The 23,090-nt window shown below is 49.1% G+C and overlaps 1 protein-coding gene across 1 annotated transcript; it reads right to left on the reverse strand.

The window, feature by feature from the left end:
* Positions 1–8,784: 8,784 nt before the first annotated feature.
* Positions 8,785–19,349, reverse strand: LOC110320931 (chymosin-like). The gene is made up of 9 exons (XM_021196998.1): positions 19,268–19,349; positions 17,062–17,212; positions 16,080–16,197; positions 15,588–15,706; positions 13,457–13,656; positions 11,737–11,850; positions 10,875–11,019; positions 10,270–10,368; positions 8,785–8,996 (listed from the first exon to the last, which is right to left on the reverse strand). Exons 1-9 carry the CDS (start codon positions 19,327–19,329, stop codon positions 8,865–8,867), a joined length of 1,140 nt encoding a protein of 379 aa, XP_021052657.1. The 5' UTR covers positions 19,330–19,349; the 3' UTR covers positions 8,785–8,864.
* Between the last annotated feature and the right edge of the window lie 3,741 nt (positions 19,350–23,090).

Below are 23,090 nucleotides of genomic sequence, written 5' to 3' on the forward strand. Positions count from 1 at the left end.
GCCCGACTATAATGAGAGTCTCAGCTGCTGAAACCTTCTAGGGCATGTCCTAGAAGCAATCCCTCTCCTTACCCTGAGGGCAGGGTTGAACAGCAGTCTGCTAACTCCCTGGAGAGAGTCACCTGCAGCATGCCCTGGCTGGATCTGCTCAGGCCACCACAACACATTACCACAGACTGTGAAGCTCAGACCACACTTTTGGAGGTTAGAAATCCAAGATCAAAGTGCTGCTGTGGTTGGAACCTCTCTTCCTGGCTTTCAGCTGTGTCCTTTCGCTGTGCCCTCTTTCCTCTGTGCCCACATATGTCTAATGTCTCTTCTGCTGCCTCTCAGATTGAGGTGTGCTACCTTCATGACCCCAATTTAACCTTAAAGGCCTCATCTCCAAATCCAGTTACACTAGGGGCCTAGAGCATACTATATAGACTTAAGGAATCGAAGTCAGCCCATAATCTTCCCTCTTCCTGCCTGTCCCCACCGCATCACAGCACTTAGGTCCTCCAGCTATCCCTGTTAAGGTGACAGAGGTCACATCACATCATCCGGGAGCTTTTGCAAGCTGCAGAGAGGCTAGAGACGTCCAGATGCTCGATCCATCTGGACCAGCAGACAGGAAAGCCAGACAGGCCCTACCCTGGCCAGGGGGTGAACTAGATTCCGGGAGAATGGAGCACACACTTGGAGCTCTCAGAGCCCAGGCCGCAGCTGCTCCTCTTCTTGCCGTTCAAAGCCCTGTTCCACAGCCAGGCTCCGAAGCACACACTGGATGGAAAACACAGCGTCTGGACTGGCAACTAGGACACCGGGGCCTGACGAAGATTTCTGTGCTGCTCGTTGGCATAAATAACAGTCTGGCAGATGGAGTCTGACTTCAGAATCACCAGCTTTTCTAGGACACTGCAACAAACTAAGAGGACAATGGAACAGAATATTAAAAATGTAAAACCAAAATATTGTCCTCCCAATAAATGTCACCAGGAGAAAACCTCCCATAGCTCCTACTGCCTGCTATAGGTGAGATCTGGAGTGTCCCCAAGGGACATGTGTTTAATGTTCACTCCTCTGCATGTGGGGCTAATGGGAACTGATGAGACCTTTAGAAGGTGCCTAGTAAGAAGGAGTTATGTCTTGCTTGGAGTGTATCCATGATGGGGATATGGGGACGCTAATACTTTCCTGTCACTCTGTCTTGGCTTCCAGGCTTCTGTGACATGAACTCTCTGCTCTGCTGTAAACTACCTACCATCATACGTTTTTATCCCCACAGAACAACACATTCTCCAACCAGAGACAGAAGCCCGGGACACCCCCAGATAAGCCTTCCCTTCTTCTAAGTCGGTTTTCTTGGGTGGTTCGCCCCAGTAACAGAAAGCTGACTGGAATATTCTGTAAATCTCTGTGTGGATGAAGAGTGATGTTTTGGTCGCCATTGTGGCTTTAGCACCTGGTACTAGGCACACCCAGGAAGGAATAAATGAGGCAGAAAGGTACGTCAACAACAGGCCTCAGGCTAAGCCAGCTCTGTGAAAAATATGACAGGTTTCTCTAGCCCATTTTTCCACAGTCCTACATCAGGTATATCTGGCTACCTGAAAACCCCTGCCCCTGAGCCCAGGCTGGATCCATGGGGTGACTGCTGTTAGAAGCGCTGGTGGGTAAGTCCTCGTAGGTGGCTGATGGTTCGGGCTGGCAGACTTGAGGAGGAGGAATGACATCTCTCGTAGGATGCCACTTCAAGCAAACATCTCTTCTAGGATGCAGGACTTGACAGAAAAAAATGTCCAGGAGACATATGTGCAAACGCCCACTAGACTCCACAGGGATTGACTTGCAGGCTACAGACACTCTTCTTGTCCCTCTTGGATCCAAACAAATCCTCCAAGGCTGGTTCAGATCTACAGCCAGGCTGGCATCCAGTGATGGGCATGTCCATGTGGAGTCTTATGTCCAGTTCCTCTGACTCTGGCAATTTCTTTAGAGTCCAGATTCCTAATCTCTCCCACCTCTGTTGGCTGTGCGGAGGACTTCTGGGTATCCTGTAGACTCAGGAAAACCCTTTTCTCTATTATTTACTTATTGTCCTCACACATGGAGAACATGCGCTGAGATTCGTGTCCCTGAGATCTGGTATGGAGACTGAGGCTGTGGTTGGGGGTCACAGGGGAAGACATTACTTTCATATTGTCCTAGCACTGTTCAAAGCTGCAAGAGGTATGGCTGACCCTACAGAACACTGCCAGAGACACATGCAGGCTTATCTGTAGACTCCTTGTTCCCTCTCATGCTCCTTAAGAAGAAAGCTCTAATGGCACAGTTATTCTAGTCCAGATGCTTAACAGAGTCCTAGGAAAGAAGAGGGTTCTCAAGAGTCATGGCCTGAACTTGGAGCCCAGGGGTAAAGCTTCAACCATGGCTATTGGAGACTACATCTCCCATACCAGAGGAGACAGCCAAGGACAGCACAGCCCTCAAAAGGGAAGTGACTCTACCAAAGAGAAGAGGGAAATGAGGTTTCCCATTGTGGTGGTTAGAATGTTTGGCCCCCATAGACTCATGTGTTTGAATGCCTAGCCCATGAGGTGTGGCACTATTAGGAGGTGTGGCCTTGTTGGAGTAGGCATGGACTTGTTGGCACAATTGTGTCACTATGGGGGCAGGCTTTGAGGTCTTCTGTGCCCAATCTGTGGCCAGTGTGGGGCCAGTCTCCTCCTGCTGCCTTCAGATCAAGTTGTAGAGCTCTCAGCTCCTTCTCCAGCACCACATCTGCCTAGATGCTGCCATGCTTCCCGCCGTAAGAGACTAAACCTCTGAAACGGTAAGTCATACCCCATTAAATGTTTTGTTTTATAAGAGTTGCCAGGGTCATGGTGTCTCTTCACGGCCATGAAAATCCTAAGACACCCATCTCACTCAGGCCCAGCCTTGGCACCAGCCCCAAATCCCCATAGGATCTAGTGGGTCAGATGCTAGCACTGTGAATGCTGAGGAGGGGTGGGGTGGGATTCCCTGCTGACCCGGAAGACCAGCGCTGCCCTGGATCCCTTAAGACACACACAGTAGACACATTCTCCCCCAGACAGCTCAGCTCAGCACACCATCCCAGTATCACGGCGATCCAGAAAGATTAGAGACAGGTCTCTGGAGATCAAAAACAGAAAGAAAGGCTAACCAGAGATATCCAGACATGGCGCGGAGGACTGGAACTCTTTTCTTATCTATCTCCTGAAGAAGCCGCCACTATGCTCTGCATGAGGGAGACAGTCAAGTCTATTGTCTACTTGACCACTACCCGCAAAGTCACCTGAAGTGGCTAAGAATGTCCCAGGGTATAAACAAGATGCTCTGGGTTGGTCTGGTCACTAGAGGGCGCTCCAGGACTAGAACTGCCACCTGGGCTGGGAAATTGAGGATTGTGTGTTTGTTTATTCACTCAACATACAGCTAAAGAACAATTCTATGCCAACGCTAAATGCTATAAAGAGTTGGAAATGACTCATCTTTTATTGGAAAGCCAGACAATATAAGCTAAAAATAGTGTGTTCATGTTTATCCATGACTGAAAAATAAAATAAAATAGGTAAGTCATGACTGCCCCTAGGTATGGTGAAGGGAAAATCTCATTGTAGATAAAGGGTGAGCATAGCCAGAAGCAGGGACATGTAGGAGAGTCCTAAGTGGACATGATTCTGAGCCGTGTGAGAAGGGAGAACCAGACTAAGAGGCCAGGGGGATAAAAGGAAAGGGCCAGGTAGTCAAAATGGTTGGATTATATAGCGAAGGGCAGCTCGGGAGCGGCAATCCAACCCTGGGCTGAAAGAGTTTAGGGTAGGGGATGGGGACGCTAGTCATACCCTGTGGCAAGTAGGGACTGAGGGATGCTGGGAGAACCTGGTGTCTGCTTTGATATGTTAATGAGCCTCAGTTAGCTTTGGCTCTGGTTTGAGACCTAACAACCCACTGATTCTCTCCCTCCTAGTGCACTGCTAACATTCTTTCATATCTTTGTCCAACTTGTCTCTTTTTCATATCTTTGCGTTCTCTTTGACCCTACCTTTCTGGCCTCACTTTCAAGCTCAATATTCTCAGTCTTGTTCAAAGTCTCCACTCAAACCCACTGATAACTGTTAGCCTTTAATCTAGGCTCTGGCCCACAGTTACCTGGCAACAGCCAGGTGTGCCTGACTCACTATAAAAGGGGCTGCTTGCCTCCTCTTGTCTCCTGTTTCTCTCTCTCTCTCTCTCTCTCTCTCTCTCTCTGTCTCTACTCCCTCAACTACCTTCCCCATGCCCTGAATCAACCCTATTCTATACTATACGGACATGTGGCTGGTTCCTCAGGGGGAAGGGATGTCTCAGCATGGGCAGGCAGAGGCACCCCCTCCCCCCACACCCGACTGCACCTCCACCAAGTGTATTCCTTCTCTCCCTTATCTTTTTATAAAACACAACAATAGCCACATGCACTTCCTGTTTGCTTGATTTGGGGTGTTTTCTTTTGTCTAGTTTGCAGCACTGAGAATCAAACCCAGGCCCTTGTGCGTCCCAGGCAAACACTAGACAAGGAGCTTTGCTTCCTGATGCATCTACATGTCTGTGTGTCTACAAAAGAGACCACGTGGGAGGGCCTTTCTGTGTGCACACTAATGGACACAGTGCCTAGAGCAGTGTGTCCCATTCTAAAATGACAAGTGACAACTTAGGGGTAGGACTCAGCCATCAGTTATTCCTGCCATTTAGTAAAAGAGGGTTTGGGACTGACAAGCTCCTTCTTAGAGGAGGTGACACTCAAGCTGGCACAAAGGATGAGGAGAATGTGACGGTAGAGAAGGCGAGGAACACGGCACGCCTCAGGCCAGCAGAGATGGCAGAGGCGAGCTGTGTGAGGCTGGATACACACAGGCAGATGGGCAGTCCTGCTGTCCCTCTTGGTGTTGGTACTGTGCTCTCCCCACAGTTGATGCATGCTGTGCCCTCAGGGATGAGCAGAGCTACCTGACAGCAGCCGGGCTTCATCCCTCAGCTGCCCTCCCCTCTCCCAGGTCCTCACTTGTGGCTCTCAGTACAGTTATCACTGAGCTGAACCATTCTGGACTCTGCCATGGGGCAGTCCCTGCCATTCCTGTCTGTTCTGTTTTCCCTTCTGCCACTGGGAAGAAACAAGCTGCACAGCTCCAGGAAAACAATCCATCATTTTGTCATAACATTTCCATTTCAAAGGCTTCCTTCCTAAGCGGCTCCCTGGGCTAACACTTCCTCTTATTAGGATGAGAACTGGCAAGGAGGTGAGTGATGGGGAGGCAGGGGGCTGGTGTGTGTGTGTGTGTGTGTGTGTGTGTGTGTGTGTGTGTGTGTCTGTACTGTATGTCTGTGTCTGTGCATGTCTGTGTGTGTCTTTGTGTGTATGTGCGTCTGTATGTGTGTGTGTATCTTTATGTGTGGTGTGTGTGTCTGTGTGTCTGTGTGTATGTCTATGTGTTTGTGAGTGTGTCTCTGGGTATATCTGTGGGTGTATGTGTGTGTATATCCGTATCTGAGTGTGTGTCTGTATGTCTATCTGTATGTCTGTGTGTGTGTCTGTGTATGTATCTGTATATGTGTCTGTGTGTGTGTATCTGTATCTCTGTGTGTGTATCTGTTGGTGTGTCTGAGTGTGTAAGACTGTGTGTATATCTGTATGTCTGTATGTATGTGGGGGATCTGTGTGTATATGTATGTGTATTTATGTGTAGTGTGTGTGATCTGTGTATATATGTGTGTGTGTTTATGTGGTGTGTGTGGGTGTGGGTGTGTATCTGTATGTATGTGTCTGTGTGTATCTGTATGTATGTCTGTGTGTATGTCTATGGGGGCGATGTCTTGTGTATGTCTGTGTGTGTCTGTGTGTGTATTCTGTATGTCTGTATGTGTCTGTGTGTGTGTCTGTATGTGTCTGTGTGTGTGTGTGTGTGTGCGTGTGTGTGTGTGTGTGTTTCTCACAAGCACTCATCATTGGTGGTGTTCTCATTCATGTTACAGGAGGCACAGCTGTCCACAGGGATAGGCTGAGCCTCAGTGTTGTGCCAGAAACTCTACCCTAGCACACAGCAGAGGATGACCCCCACTGTCCTGCAGCATCTCCAGAGATGGGTGCACGCATGGCTCAGATGTTCTGTCTTAAACGACAGATCAGGGCACCCACCTGATATTTAAGTTGTCTGAAGCATGAGGATTGCTGAAGGTGAGCGAAGAAGAAAAGTGCAGAAGGTGGCCCAAAACCCTGCAACTAGGTGCTGGGTAAGGATGTACACAACAGCCACCCAGGGGCCTCTGCTGCTGTCCTCTCAACCTGGTCTACCACCAGACACAGAGAGTGGGAAGTGTTTGTGTGACAACCCAGCCCTGCAGAGCATCTCCCCCACCAGTCCCCAGGCCACACCACAGTTAGATGTGCTGGTGGCTCCTTTATTCGTCCCTAGCAGAGCCCCTGGAAAGTTGGGCCCAGGCCCAGCACTCAGGAGACCCTCTGTAAATAGTAATTCTCTAAAGGCAACGAGTGTTCCTCCCACCCACATGATCAAGACTAAGCGCCTGCCTGGTCAAGAGCATTCTGAAGACAGACAGTTTGATCTGAGATCTGGTGATGACTGAAACACATCCATAAGATGCTAGCACGGAGAGCATTACAGGTAGAGCATTGGCCTGAGTCAGCAGAAGAACCAAGGCCGCAGCTCACGATGCAGCTCAAAACCAGTGAAGCCCAGGATGAGGATGCTACGCCAGGCTTACTGTATCCTCACTGACGCTCATAACAGGGAATACTGCCAGGGCTAGATGAACACTATGGGGTGATGCTGTCCTACCCAAGCCCTGCGTTTATGTCACCACATTTAGACTTTCTCCTTGGTCTCCAAGTAAGGCTTGAGTGTTTAAAATACAATTGTCAAATGTAAACCTTTAAGGCACATAACAAGATTTTTATAAGCTTATCCAATAACTCTTTTGCTTTTTTAAAAAAAATCTATGCAAAGGCTGAAAGTAATGAACGTGGCCCAATTCTGTCTCACGCTTCACACATAGACAGTATTGGTCTATGAAAAGTGAGATTTACTTTCTCCTTCTTAAAAAAAATGACTACTTTCCCGGCTCCCTGAGGCTCAGAGACCAGGGCCTGACCTCTGCAGGCACCACCCCCTGTCCTGAAACCCCTTATAGTCTCATGACCTCTGCCCCAAGCCACCCCAGACTCTCAGCTGCCTGGGGATATAGCTGGAGCCATTCCTCATTCCCATAGCCCAGTTGTGTGCCTTCCCTGTTAGAGGCCACACCTACCCCTCTACAGACCCCCATTGTCCTGGTCCCTCATCTTGATAACTCTGAGAAAGACCCAAGAGATGCCTCTAGATGGACCAGTCAGTAATAACATTCCACAATGACCGCCACTGCCCTCTTTAATCTCCTCTGAAGTATCACTGCCGAGCCAGGGGCTCCCAGCCCCTGAGACACGGCCTATCTTATAGCTCCTCCCCATCTGCAGGACCAGCCAGTGGTCAAGACAAAGTGCGTCTTCCAGGAGGAAGTGAGTCGACTTCATAAGTACAACCAAGTCTAATCGTTCCCTGTCATTATGTGACAACACTGAGACTATAGAAGACTGATGATAACCAGAGTCTGAGCTCTCATATCGTCCTAGGGAAAAGCCCATCAAATGAAGGCAGTGCCTGGACTTAGGAGATGGTGCAGCCAATAAGGCACTTGCTTTGTAAGCATGAGGACCTGAGTGTGGGCCCCAGAACCCATTTAAAGATGCTGGGCATATTGGTACAAACCTGTAAGCCCAGCACTGAGTCAAAGACAGGAGAATCCCCGAGGGTCCTCAGTCAGCCAGGCTAGCCTAGTTGGTGAGCTCCAAGGCAGTGAGAAATCCTGCCTCAAAAGACAGTGTTCCCAAGGATGATGCTCAAGGCTGTCCTGACTTCCACATGTGCTCCTGCACACATACATACTCATGCATGCAAAGAAAACGAGAAAAGGGAGCGGAAAGTGCAAGCCCAGGAAAGTACTTCCTAGGGAGTCAGCACAGACCCCAAGCTCTGGAGATCTCCCCTGGAAGCCTATCTGCCTGTGCCCCAAGGTGACTGAGGGAAAAAACAGAACAAGCAAATCTACCTTCAATCCCTTGCTCTCATTGTGAGGTCTGGCTCTCCAGAGAGGCTCTTTCAGGAAGACTGTGCAAGGCTGAAGGCGGAGGCCCTCCATCTACTTAACGCCCAGTCCTTGATGGGAATTTGGCTGCTGGCACCTGATCTGAACTACCAGCCTCAAGGCAGACCCATGAGTGTGCCTGAGCATGGATGGTCAACTGTGGCCCTAAGAAAGAACGAGACGATGTCTGGGTTCCTAACCACCCAAGATAAACAGCAATGTATGACCCTGGACCCTTCCAAGGCATTTTGCATCTCCGATCCATGTCTGCAAGAACAACGAAATCCTACTCTTTGTGAAGCTGGAGACATCCTCTCCATGGGCTGAGTGCTCTCTATTCGGCCGTGACGCCATATCTCTACTCCTCAGATACCATTTCCTAGAAAGTTCTAGAGTGGAAAGACAGGTGGGCAACACAGACATAGTCTCCTCCATCACAGTTCAAAATAGGCATCCCCTTTATGAAAGTTTCTACCCACCAACCATATTCCCATCCCTCCCCAGTTCATGAGGCCACAGCTCTGTCCACATGGAAGCCACGGCCCAACCTCATATTGGTGAAGAGCTCCAGTGCCCTTCAAAACAAGAGAGAAAAAAAGTCTTTCAAGAAATGCAGTGTTTATTGGGAACGTTCCACTTGATATATTTTGTGTTTGTGTGTGTGTGTGTGTGTAGTTGTATAATCAGATAGCCTTGGCCAGCCCAACACGATTGTTGGCTCTGTCAAACACACTATAGAACTCCCGAATGAAAACACTCCCAAGGATCCACATCTGGGAGCCCTGCTTGAAGCCGCTGGAGCAGAAGCCCTGGATCTGGAAGAAGCAAGAGTGCAATGAGGTTGGATTCAAAGGCAAGGGTTTTCTACCCCATTACTCAGTTACTCTGTTGTCTCATTGCATCCTGAAGTCACCTTCCCAGGCAAGCAAAGAGAATGAGATCATCACACTCAACAGATGAAGAAAGTAGGGGCTGAAGAGATTGCTCAGCAATTACCAGAACCTGCTTCTTGCAGAGGACCAGAGTCCCCAGTACCTACATTGGGTGACTCAAAACTTTCTGTAAGCCCAGCTCCAGGGGATCTTATGCCCTCTTCTGGCCTCTGCAGGCAATTGCATTCACATGTATATACCCTCTACACACACACACACACACACACACACACACACACACACACACACACACACATACATGCTAAAAAATAATTAAAATGAAAAACAATGAACCTGAGAGAGAGCTTAGGAGTTATCAGGCACTTGTTTTTCCAGAGGACCCAGTTTCAGTTTCCAGCACCCACATGATGGCTCACAGCCATTGGTGACTCTAGTTCCAAGGGATCTGACATCCTATTCTGACCCCTGTGGGCACTAGGCTCACATACTATGTAGACATGCATGTGGACAACATACTCAGATAAAAGAAAAAGTTAAAATTTTGTTCTGTTTTTTGAGACAGTGTTTTTCTATGTAGCCCTGGCTGTCCTGGAGCTCACTATGTAGATCAGGCTAGCCTCAAACTCCCAGAAATCCTCTTGCCCCTGACTCCCACGTACTGGGATTAAAGGCTTAAATAAATAAATAGATCTTAAGAAAATTAAATTAACTTAATGTTCGGTGATTTGGTGAGGCCCTGTGGCTCTGAGTCCTGGCCCCATGTACTGTACCCCACATTTCCAACCCCTTACCCTCAGACTCTCAGCATCTAGCACCCTAATTGTCATTAGTTTAGGGTACTCAGGATCAGGCCACATTGAGACCAGCAGGCCCACAACAGCCAAAAAGAACTAAGGAAACCCTAGATGGAATTCTAAGCCACCAGGGCTTGGAAGCTTGAACAGTGGATAGAGGCCCTGATGGGTAGTTTGGATCCAATTTATATCCTTCCTCCAAGCCCTTGGTGCTCTGTCCTTCCTGTTTTCTGTTTCTTTCAGCAAGACTCTATAGTGGCCGCACAAAGAAACTCAATGATAAATACTATCACCCATTCAAGAGGCCTGGTATTCTTGGTCTGGCCCACGCCATTAGTTTTCATCAAAGTCCCAGGGGAAGGGATGCTAGATAGACCCAGAGCATCTCTGGAAGTGCATACCTGGTTGGTATAGGCAGAGGGTGGCAGTGGGAACTGCCTACCATGGATCTCAAAGACAATGGTGGGCATGATGTCCAGCTTCCAGCAGTCGATGTCAAACTGAGAGAAGAAAGAAGAATGTCACTTATTAAAAGAGGCACTGATGATACAGAACTCCTTCCTCCACACTGTGTGACTCTTCTCAGAGGGAAACAGAGGCTGTCCAGATGGGGCCGGGTCATAAAACGTAGTCCCTCTGGAGGTATCAGCTTTCAGCAACACAGGGACAGTGTCTTCCTTATAGGACTAGCCAAAGTGTACAAGTATTTCAGGAAAAGGGAGAAAGGTAGACTGGTGGTAGCGGAGGACTGAGTAGAACAAGAAGGTGCAGCAAAGGTTAGTGAGCCACAAAAGGCATAGGCTCTCAGGACCAGGAAACAGATGATAGCCACCATGCAAAGGAAGCATAAAGCTCTCACAGCAAGGGCAGACCAACGCTGAAAGGAAAGCATTGGCCACTTTTAACAAATGGGCTCACCCAACATCCTCCTTCAACATTTCTTCTGTGTAGAAAGGGGCTCTTGATTCAGGGAGTTTCTGGAAGTAAGGGGAGGGCCTGACCTTACCTGGTCATAATGGCCCTGCACAGCTCCAACGGCTTGCTGAATATTGAGGATGTCTCTATCAGGCCCCGTCAGCAAGGCAGTGCCTGTGTCCAGAACGGCAGGGCAGCCACCTTGACAAGCCACCACTTCACCATTGATTGTGATCCTGGAAGATTAAACAGAAGGTCTTCAGGGTACCAACCTATAACCAGCCTTCTCCCCCTAGGTCCTTCCTATCCATGTCAGGATCCTCAAGGAAGAAGGGAGGTCCAAATACCTCTTTTGAGCCTCTTTTTAGAACCGCCAAAACTTCCCAAGATCAAAGACTGAACTCTTTCCTCTCAATTGGTGGCTGAATTGAGAACAGCTCAAATTGCAAGGATCCCAATGACAACAGAACAATCTGCTTGCACGCCATTCCGTGGGTGGACTGAAGACTCACTCGTTGTCTAAAGATCCAGTTTCAAGTTTTCTCTGCCGTTTATGCAATACCTGACTCAGATAAGTCTCCCACCATTTGTATATACTTGGGCTTCTCATGAGTAATCTATGAATTGGCTTCCTCGGACAATGGTCATGAGGCCCAAATCAAGAGTCTATAACCTACACTCTGAGGGCAATACTGGCACCCACCTTCTACAGGTGGCCACCAATTGGTTCAGGGGCAACCAATGAGACAGCCATAGAACGGCTCAGCACAGCGCCTCCGGGAAAGAGGCAGTCAGTGCAAGGTTGCATGTATAGCATAACCCCTTGCAAATGATGCTGGCATCCCAGCTAGCTGTCAGAATCAACAAATAATCTAAAGCTACTGAGCACCCCCCATCCACACACCAAGAGTTAGCCTCTAGCAGGGGTCCATGTGAGGTTCCCGCTCACCTACCTGTCCACTGTGAACTGCCAATATCCCTGTACGGTCACAGGCACCCAGTGCAGTGAGCCTATGAAGTAGGAGCGATCGACGGCCCCCAGTGTGAGCATGCTCCCCTGCTCATTCCTGGAAGGGAAGGCCTCTCTGTAGTAGCAGACACCGGGCTGGGGAGGAGCGCCCAGTCCCATCCCCCAGGCAGATAGGCGAGGACCTAGAGGCCTTTCATTGCCTCCTCCCAACCCTACCAGTCGACCTCAGCAGCCTCTCCCTCTGGCAGGCTTCACTGAGACTCAATGGGCTTTCCTGCTCCTCTCAGCCTCGCAGCCCTGAGTCAGCACTGCCATAGGGGAGGGAGCGACACACCACACAGGTCAGGGGACCACCAGGTTCTGACATGCTATCCTCAGACCCTCCCGGCAGCCCCTTGAACCTCCACCCCGGAAGGTCTTCCACAAGGCCCCAACTTTGAATTAAAGCTGCCTCCCAGAGCCAGATCCCTTCTGCTCCCTCGGGGATATGGTTGCATGCTTAATGCTTACTGGGACACACTCATGCACTGCCTCATCTAACCACACTGTTCCATCCCCACACCCACACCCAGAACGTGAGCCCTTCCTACCTCCAGGTTCTAGAGCATAGAACCTGCTGCCTAAAACGCACTGGCTGTCTGCCCCCTCACCTTGATAATTCTCACTCACCATCAATGAATCATGTCCTGCCTTGTCCTGTGTGCATCTTCACACAGGTACACACAGGCATGCATGTACATGTCAGAGTGGACATCCAATGCTTTAAGGCACCCATATGCCCCGTTCTTTGCTGGGACACCCTACTCACAGCTGCTTGATTACAATGTGAAGAGCTGTGTGCTGTCTCTTTCCCTTGCTAAAAATATATCTTCTAGCTTGTCTTGTTTGGTTATGTGTATACCCATGTCCTGGCCTAACCTCTGCACATAAAGGCCCGGTAAATATGCATGGAGTACATGAATGAATGAATGAATGAATGAATGAATGAATGAATGAATGAATGAATATCTAAATGCATGCATGAATGAAATGTACCTTACTCTGTCCATGGGGGTCCCCTCTTTTCAGCTTCCTATCCTGAGAGTGGTCTCTTTCTCCTTGTGTAGCCACCTACCCCAAGTCTGAGAGGAGCTAGGCCATCACAAGGAGCAGAAAAATAAAGTAGCAACACTGTAGCAGGCTCCCTGGGATCTCTCTCTCTCTCTCTCTCTCTCTCTCTCTCTCTCTCTCTCTCTCTCTCTCTCTCGGAAGGAGAACCCTGGATGCTTTGGGATTGAGGATATCAAAGACACTGGCAAATGATTCTGGATACCCTGTCTCTTTGGAAGAACAGACTAAAAGCCCTTATCTAGAGATGGAAACAGGCTTTGTTTCTGTTGTTATTTGTAGTGCCAGAGATTGAACCTGGGACCCAGCACGCACGTGCAAGCCCTCTAACACATCCCCAGTAAGGCTTAGCTTTTTGTGGGGGATGGAGGTGTAGAATGAAAATCATCTCATCTTTGACCCAGTAAACTCTAGTTGCATGAATGATTCCTGTAAGGTCTTTGGACAGAAGGTTGGAGGTGCCCGGAAACCAGGATGGCGATAGTTCGGAGAGTTGGCTGTACCTTAGCAAGCAGTGTCTCCAAGGGGCAGACACTCACCTTAGCCAGCAGTGCTTACCGGATATCAGTCAGACCCTCGGTGTGTGCAGCCCCTACCTGCTCATGTAAACGGAGAACAGGTCTTGGGCCACCAGGTGCCTGTTCATCATGTTGTCAAATATGGGTACTGAGTACTTGGAGGCAAAAGTAGGGTAGGCCAGGCCCAGGATGCCATCGAACGGAGAGTAGGTGAAGATGTCGCCCGGCTCCTGGGTACTCAGGCCCACAGTCTGATGGGACACTACAATATCAGATACCTGGGAAGAGGAATAAAGAAACTGTTGTGATGATTTCCCCCTGCGAGCTTCTGCAGCCAGAGAGAAAGAATCCCGGGGATAGGGGCAGCCAGTCTGGGATCACAGGCCAGTGTCAGAATGCCAGCCCTCGCTGTCCTGCCTTCACTTTGCTAGATACACGGGGTTAGTTTTAACTTAAGAGGCTGGAGTGGGCTGGGTCCTCCATGTTCTCTGCTTGCTTTTGAAGAACTGCTCTGCTGAGCCTGGCCGGGGAAGAGGGGACAGTGTGGGTGCAGACACAGGTCTCCTGTCAGGCACAAGCCCAAAGGAAGCGGGCTGGCTGATGATGGCTCTAAGGCTGCCTGCAGAAACAGCTGCACCTTCGAGTCGGGGTCTTCTCCCATGGTCCTCCCATGGCATTGCCATGCATAAAGCAGGTGCCATGTGGGTTCCCATTCAGTCACTTGCTGACTGGGCTTGAATAAGCTCCTCTCCAGGCCCCAGGCCCTTATCTGATAGACAGAATAATAATGCCTGAATCTCCAATCAGTGCCTAAGCCAAATAGCTGAACAACAATTGTGCATTCACTGAATATCTGTTTACTGAAGAGTTATTTACCATGCTAAAGAAAATTGTTCTTCTTTTGCCTATTTCCCCAGAGGGTAGATGTGTGCTCTGAGCCACACACAGAGAGCTGAAGCAGGTCTCCAGCCTCTGCTCCATCCCATAAAATTAATTAGTCTCCACACAGGGCAGCAACTGTGAACTTTAAAACCTGATATCAAACCTGCCACACAGGCTACGACTGCCTCCTGCATCTTAGTAGACATGGAACAGAATCATTGCTTCTGGTTCTGCCTCTCACAACTTTTCTCATTCTCGCCCCTGAGCTTATCCCCACCCCCACCCCCAATGCTGGCCTCTGTCTCCTTTCTCAACTGCCGTAGCCCCTCCCTGTCCCAGGATTTTTGCAATCAGCTCTTCTGCAGTGCTGACCCCAGATCATCTCTGGCCTGGCTTCCTGAAGTATATCGTGTGGGTTCCAGCTTGCCACAGGCAACCAGGTCCACCAAAGCGTTCTTCCATACATTCTAGTTATGTTTTCTTCATGCTGTACTCGGCACCTTCAAAGTCATCTGACTTATCTTTTGTGTAGACCTTGCTCTCACAAGGCCACCTGAGTGCCTTTCTCTAGAAAGCATTTGACAAGGGGGTCCTCTCTCCATTTGTCCTGCACTATATCTTCCTTAGAGCAAGCATTCACGGTGTGAATGAATGACCAATGGCTAAGTACTAAGGAATAACTCAATACTCTTTCTTTCAGCCAACAAACTATTATTGAGGAGCTCTGATGTGCCGTGTGTAAGGCTTTACAGCTATAGCAATGGGAAAAAAAAAAAAAAGCCCATGCCTTGGGGAACCTTTAACCTAACAGGAAAGGCCAATCATGGATTTTAAAAAGCAATGATATAGAACAAGAACGTGTCAGGAGCCATGAGCCCTCAGAAGAAAAACAAATCCGGGCAAAGCCATAGGCAGAGTGTGGTTTTATAGGATGCTGGAGAGACCTCGTTGATAGAGTAACATTCTGCAGAGAAACAAAGACTGGGGTAAAACAGGTCGAAGGAAAGGTTAGTACAGATGACGGGACCATATACAGAATGTGTGTGGAGTGAGTGACCCACATCCAGAAGTCTGGCCAAGATGGAAACATGAACACCAGGAACTGGGGAAGCATTTGAGTGGAGCTCTGAGAGCAGTCACAGCAATGAAGGGAGGAATCACACAAGTTGGTACCAGTGGGAACCCCTCTCAGAAGCTACCCAGTGGACAGGACCCAAGGGATTCTCATTCCCACCAGATGCAGAACCCATTGACACTGGAGGGTCTTGGGGGAGAGGTGACTGCAGAGAAACGTCAGGGAAGCCCAGGCCGCTGCCACCTCACTTACTGTGACAGTGTCATAGGCCAGGAAGCCCTCCATTCTGCCAGTACCATACTGGACAAACAGGGGCTTGCTCAGGTTCTGGAAGGTGAAGGACTTAGATGGGTCAAAGCGGTGGTGGTTTCCTGCAACAAAGACCCAAATTAGTGGCTCCTCGGTGTCCTGTTGCCTTCAACATTCTCAAGCAGGGTAGAAAGCCTCGCTAGGCCTTATAAGAGCACAGCTGTGGATCCGCCATGCTCTCTGTGGAAAATACATAATCTGGTCTCTCTGCAACCTGGTCCCGCAGTTTAGTCAAGGAACTCAATCCCCACTCCCAACCCCCTGCCCTTGTAATTCCAAACACAAAGAGAAGAAACCCCAAGTGTGTTTTTTCCAAGCCCATTTTCTGTTACCTCAGTAGCTTTAGCCAAGACCCTTCTCTCTGGACCTCCATTTCCTCACTGTGAGACAGAAAAGGAAGAGACAGAGGACTGGACAGAGTGGGAAGTCACTCACGGCAGGCTTTGCTGCTGCAGTAGACAGAGGGCACCCAGAGTTCTGAAGAGCCTGTGTCAAACACCACGGTGAACTCCTGGGGTGGTGTCCCAATGTAGATCGTTCCGAAGTACTCGCTCTAAGAACAGACAGCTCTGGGTCAGAGGTGTAGTCAGGGGGTGGGGAACACTGGGGAGGAGTTGATGCTGGGCACAGATGCCTGTGAGTGAGTCCTGTGTTTCTACTCAGAGACCTGGGAAGAGGAGCATCAAGGAGAGTGGAGAAAGTGGTGCCCACTCCACAGGGAGGACTCTTCATCCCAGAGTCTTCTGCACCCCCTCCCCAGGCCATACAGCAGTACTGGAATCAGCTCAGAAGCACACCTCGAGCCTGGGGAAGAGACCAGGTTACCCTGCCAAGGCAGGAAGAAGCTAGCCATAGACCTAGGGCATCTGCTGAGAGCAGAGTCCCAGGAGCCCATCCAAGCTTTCACTCTACCTGCCGCTTCCAGCTCCCTTGAGGCTGGGGCAGGACTGTGACCTAGATGTAGAAATGAGAGCACAGGCATAAAAGCACCAGTTGTTCGGTGCCATGAGTGACAGGTAGGGGGCAGGCTCCAGGAAGGAAAGGGACACAGTGGTATTCTTGCCTGGGTGGGAAGAAGAGAAAAGTAGAACACATGCCTTAGAAGCTGAAGACCGGGCACCTGCCATCTCCAGATCTGATGACCACACACTAAGACTTGTTCCCCCTGATCCAGGGAAGCACGCCTTGTGATGAAGGTCATCTGAACTCAGACCCATCCAGCAAGGCGTTTGGAGCCCTGAAGACCAGAGGGCTGCCTTTGCTGGTTCTGCTGACCCGTGATAGAGCTACTGATGGCAAGGAGGTGGCCTCCATGCCCCCACAGGCTCCACCATCCCTGGAAGAAGGAATGCTCTGGCAAGGCATGGGCCTGGGAACATTAGCATCCGTGCCTGAGAGGGTCTGCTGAGACACTCACATCTAGATAGTTGATCAGAGGCTCACTGGCCACCACCCCGATGTGGGAGTTCTTCTCACTGAACTCATACTGGTGTCTGCTCAGAAAGTCCTCCAGCAGTCCTTGCTCCTTCAGGGTGTTCCTCAGAGACTTCCCTTTGTGCAGAGGGATCCTGAGGAGGTGGGGGGGGGGGTGAGATTACAATAAGGAAGACTGGGCTCCATGAACCATCTCCACACTCGCTCCCAGCTCAGCCTCTGGCCAGCAATCCACTGGCATTGCCAGTGACTTTCCAACTTTAAAAATCATAAGCCAAGCCGGGCGTGGTGGCACCTGCCTTTAATCCCAGCACTTGGGAGACAGAAGCAGGCAGATTTCTGAGTTGGAGGCCAGCCTGGTCTACAAAAATGAGTTCCAGGACAGCCAGAGCTATACAGAGAAACCCTGTCTCAAAAATCCAAAAAATAAAATAAAATAAAATAAAAATCATAAGCCAAAGTAAAATAATTGATTCTATGTTGCTTTACAGGTCTAGTGTCATTAAATACAATGCCCTAGTATTTCTTGTTACTTTTCTTTTTCAGTGTGGCAGAGACTCGCAACATTTGTCTTATGACACCTTAAGTGATAAGCTTTGTTACTCCTTGTTTGAAAAATACTAAGAACAACATCACTTACTTGGTCACCAAATCCTCCCTGTGACCTTACTGTGTGCCAGACACTGTCCAAAGCACAGAGGTCGCACAGTGAGAAGGACCTCTCTATGCAGAGATAGTGATGTCTCCTACACAGTGGCACCTGCTTCCGGCAGTGATACCACCTTTTGCCAATCGCTTTTCTCTTCTCTGAGTAGTGTGTTCACTAAAGTGGCTGGAAATTCTTCAGGACTTCCTCAGCATGAGCAGGACACCAAACCGGACCTCTTGGCCCAGCTTAGGTTTGGGATAATAAAGGCAATTCAACTGGGGGAGAAAAGATCAAGAGAGAAAACTGCAGGAAAAAAAAAAAATCAGTTCTCGACCTGGCTCTGCCATGTTCCTTGGCAACCTGAAATCTGCCACGGTGCCCTGAGCTTCCACCAGGAGATTCTCCAAGCCCTCTGCACATCCAGCGGGAGGCTGCCAGAGCCCTGGGATCTTCACTTTGGGGGATTTAATGCCTTTATCTTCAATTTCTTCTTATACAATAGGGCTAATCCTCTGTTCCAACGCTTTTATTCTGTACTTGACCATTTAACCATTTTTCTCTCCCTATAGATTAAAGTAGAACTTTGTGCATCTCACAGTCCCTAAAACTTCAAGCAATCACGTCGTCCTCTCTAAGAGCTAGTTGAAAAGACAACTGGAGATTACAGAGGTATAGGTGTCATGTAGCGGCTTCAGGAACCTCTTCTTCCAGAGGAAAGCCAGCTATAATCAGAATGCAGCTGCTACCTCATGTCAAGAGGCCAGCCTTGCCTGGAATTCACCCCAGGATCCTCATCTGCGGCTCTGTCTCTTATCTAGCTGCCATCACACCTTGGACTTGAGAAAAATTCATTGTCAGAGAGCCCTCACTGGCAAGGATACTCAGCCTCTTGTCAAGGATCCAATCCAAGAAGGTATGCAGTCTTCTCTGTGCTCAGGCCTTGACAGAGCACACCTATGAGCACCTGAGATGGGGGCGGGGTCAGCAAGAGGCCAAGTCCAGCCAGGCTGAGCCCAGGATCCTCCAGTACTAGCCACATGGTGTTGGGTAGCACAGAGACGCTCCCTGAACAATGGTCTCAGCTGCAACGTGCAAATCATCTAACCCACAGCAGGAGAGGTGACGCTCTAGTTATTTTTAGAGAACCTTCAGACCTCTCTAAAGGAGTTCTCACACCAGGAAATCTAGTTTAATGAGTGCGCATATAGATTCCACAGTATTACTATTTGAAGTAGTTTACAAATATTACCTCGTACAGTCTCATAACAACCCTAAAAGATGGGCATTGTGAAGACCCTAGTTTCATAGCAGATGAAGAAGCTAAGGGTGATAGAGCAGGGACCAAACGCTGAGTAGTTTTGTTTTTCTTTCTAGAAACTATGCTTTCCTATCCCCCAGGCTTCCTGCCTGGCTCCCAATCCTCAGGGTCACACTCAGTGTGTAAAGACACGAGTGAGAGCAATCGTCCTGGAGTCTCCCCAAGGGAACTGAGGACCAGAAGAGCAACAGTCCCAATGCCCACCCAGGGTCCAACATTCACCTGGTGACCACATGGCTCTGGGAGATGGCAAGAGCAGCGAGGAGCAGCATGAAGCGCCTCATTCTGTACCACAGGAAATGGCCTCTCTAGCCAGTACCCATCCTCTCGGCCTTTATAGAGCGGGGCTCCTTCTGGCTGGATGCCCAGACTTCAGAGGCACCCCCAACTTCAGACCACTTCACAAACATAGTGCGATAGCACCTCCACTACCCAAGACCCACACTGATAAGAACTACAAAGTCTACCATTCTAAAGACCTCAGTGTTGAAGGGTACACAGGCCTTCAAGCTGGGAAAAGTCAACACAGGCCCCTTTACACCAAATCCCCCTCTAGACAGGACCTCTGAGCTAACACAGGTGGGGCTGCTACCAGGAACTCGCCCCATGCTCCACCTTCCTCTCTCTGAGCAGCCTGTTCCCACCAGGCCACACACCACCCCTCTCTTTGTCCCTCCCCAGGCCAGACTTTCCTGATGTCCAAGGTGTTCCTGATTTTGGTCTCCCAGACCAATTTTTCCACAAAGGGCTTGGTCTAGTCTTAAAGTGACATCTGAGACCAAGAATGCTTGTATAATCTGTCACCCCGGCAGAGGAAGTTCAACGTTAGAGCCCAGGCCAAACATATACCAAGTTCCCTCAGAGAGCACTGTCTAAAGGAGAAGGCACATGCATCCCTAGAGACACTGTGTTCGATGAAAATGATGCTGAGAACGTGAGTGGCAAATCCCTGCTCACTGGAACAGCTGGAAGGACTGGGGAGGACACAGAGGGAAGGCAGATGCATGCCCCACATGAAGGGATACAGGAAAGATGACAGTGGCAGCTTAAGGAGGAAGGGAGGCTGAGACTGCATGTAGAAGGCCCGCTCAGGGGTACAGGGAGAACACACATGCAAATATGTTGAGTGTCCTATTGGAGACCAGGTCAGAAGCCAGATATTCATGCTGTCTGGCCTAAGAGAGATTTGAGACAGGAAAGACGCCGAAGCCTGTATCTGTAACTGTATCTGTGGAGACAATTATATACCAGGCCTATGAACTGAAAAATCAGGATGAGGCCAGGATAAGGTGGGCAAATTGGAAGGCAGGAGGTTCAGGAGTATGATGTACAAGAGAACATGGTAGCAGCTGCCTGCTGTTAACAGGACAAACATCTGCACGGAGAAGAAGGCCTGGCAAGGGTGGAGAGTGGGGACGGGGCAGGATGCAGCAGCTGAGGCCAGGTGGGGGATCCAGATACATCAGCCATTCTGAAAGAAGTGTCAACTGAAATTTCACACGTCTGTCTTTTGGGGGGTTATAAGTGGGCCCCAAGAGGCCAGGCACAGGAGTATTTAAACAGACTTAAGGACAGGAGTCAGGCCTGATCCCTACCATGACAATGCCCTCCTTCGTGCACATCACGAAGCCACCAGGTGTGTCCTCAAACTGCCAGGAGGCTGCTGCTTCTCAGGCCCCTGAGAGGTGGCCACAGGTACACACAGCTGCCATTCAGCACCTTCTACTCCCAAAGCCAAAAGTAAGGGGCACAATCAATGCTAAGTGATGAAGCTTATTTCTAGATTTCTTCCCTTAGGGTGCTGCTCTGATGGGCCAGGGCCCAGAGACCCAGTATCAGTTGATGACCCTGCATCTGGGCTGTATCTCCACCCATACTTCAGCACTGAGAAAGGTGTACAAGAGGTGCTCAGGGAACGTTTGAATAAGCAGGTGTGTGACTGAATGAATGGCCTTGCCATTGCCTCTGATAAGCATCAGAAAGTAGCTGGTGACACCTGTGTGACATGCAGCAGATGAGGAGACAGAGGTTCAGAGAATCCTGTAATAAGAGCCTGGCATTGTCTCGAGTGCCTTGAACAAATATCTCCACACTCCACTGCGAGAGCAACTCTGCTTCTAGCTCTTTCGTCTCAACCTCCAGCCAACCCTTGAGACAACTGCAGTATGTATAGTGGGTCCCATCTGCAGGGTCCAACACTCCAAGGCCATTAGCCCCATTATGGAGGGAGGATAGATTGTGGCTCTATGTCCCCCAATGGTCCAGCCTGACCCAGTGGCAACCTTTCCAGGGTAATGACCACAGGTGTTAGGTGAAACCACCTCTCCCACTGGAGGGTGACCACGAAGCCAAGAGTCAAAGAGCCCTTAGTGCTATCTGCTTTTTTTATTTGTTCACACAGTTGGCAACCATCTGAGAGCATTCAAGTGCGTGCTGGAACACTGCCCTACAGCCCAGGGTGCTAAGAGAGGTTATCTGTGGGTGCAAGCCACAATCTAGAAAACGCTCTTAAGAATGACCGTGATAAGAGTTGAGCACTCGATGCCTGGCACCACACAAGGACAAATCACCTTGGTCTAGAAGGCTTGTGTCTGGGGACTTGTGGAAGTGACTGAAACATCTCAGGACCCAAGGGCACCCCTTCCTCAGCACAAGGTTTTGTTCTCCACTCAGATATAGGCACTGATGAGGCCAACTGAGGTCAATTTCTTAAATGTCTCCTGTGAGTCTGCACTGGACACAACAGACTGGCATCTCAACCCACATGGAATCCACACTGAAGTGAGCATACGTTGGTCTAATTGAGGAAATTCAAAGGAACTCCCCTCCCCAAATTGCAAGGTGACTGGGAGGGAAATTGTGGCTTCTGGAAAACCATGTGTGGCCATGTGCCTTGAATCCAGGGTCAGCTCTATGTAGTATGACTTTGGGTAAATGTCCTTACCTCTCCATGCCTCACTTTCTTCTGAAGACAGACAGGACCACTGATAGGGTCACATGAGATTCAAAGATAAAGGTATCAAGTGCTGACTTCCTTAATACCATGGAAACAAAATCTCAACAAAACACTTGCAATCTGAATTCAAGAACACATAAAGCAAGTCATGCACTGTGGTCAAGTTGGTTTCATTCCAGAGATGCAAGAGTGGTTCAACATATGTAATACATATCGTTCAGCACATGAATAAGCTTAAAGGAGATCCCTACTTAAAGGTAGGCGAAGACTACGTTACAATCTTACACAGATCTCAGCAGATACAGAGAAGGCCTCAGGCAAAGTACAACATCCCTTCATTATAAAAAACCCTGAAGAAACTCGAACATAAGGAACACACCTCAACACAATAAAGGTGATGTAGGATGAACATAGGCAGTATTATTTTAAATGAGGAGGAACTGAAAGCACTTGCTCTAAAAAATCAGGAAAGGAACCAGTGTGCTCTGGTGGTTTGAGTAAGAATACCCCCATAGACTCACATATTTGAAAGCTTAGTCATCAGGCAGTGGCACTGTTTGAGAAGGATCAGAAGGATTTAGGAGTGGGTATGGCCTTGTTGGAGGAAGGGTGTGGCTGGGGATGGGTTTAGAGATTTTCAAAAGCTCATGCCAGGTCCAGTTTCTCTCTCCTCTCTGCCTGAGGATCAGGACATATATTTCAAAAGTTTCAGCACCATGCCATGCCTGCTGCAGAGCTTCCACCATGATGATAACAGACTTCACCTCTGAACCTGTAAGTAAGCTGTCAATTAAGTGTTTTCTCTTTTATAAGAGTTGTCTTCATTATGGTTCCTCTTCACAGCAATGGAACAGTGACTAAGTCAGATACCTGCTCCCCACCCTTGCTCAATACAATACTCAAAGTCTTAGCTAGAACAATAACACAAGAGAAAGAAATAAAAGGGAAACGGACAGGAAAAGAAGTTAAATCTTTCCTATTTGCAGATTCCAGGATCCCTACTTAAAAGGCTGTGAAGACTCCATTACAATCTCAGACCTGACAAACACTCAGGGGACTGGAGAAAAGCTCAGTCAATAAAGCACTTAC

Source organism: Mus pahari, chromosome 4, assembly GCF_900095145.1.
Source record: "Mus pahari chromosome 4, PAHARI_EIJ_v1.1, whole genome shotgun sequence".
Lineage (NCBI taxonomy): Eukaryota > Metazoa > Chordata > Mammalia > Rodentia > Muridae > Mus > Mus pahari.

Coding starts and splice junctions, on each gene's coding strand:
- LOC110320931 (XM_021196998.1), bottom strand. CDS start 19,329: ATGAGGCGCTTCATGCTGCTCCTCGCTGCTCTTGCCATCTCCCAGAGC. Junction 13,657..15,587: donor TGGCCTATGACACTGTCACA/GTAAGTGAGGTG, acceptor TCCTCTTCCCAG/GTATCTGATATTGTAGTGTC. Junction 10,369..10,874: donor TGCAGGGCCATTATGACCAG/GTAAGGTCAGGC, acceptor TTCTTCTCTCAG/TTTGACATCGACTGCTGGAA.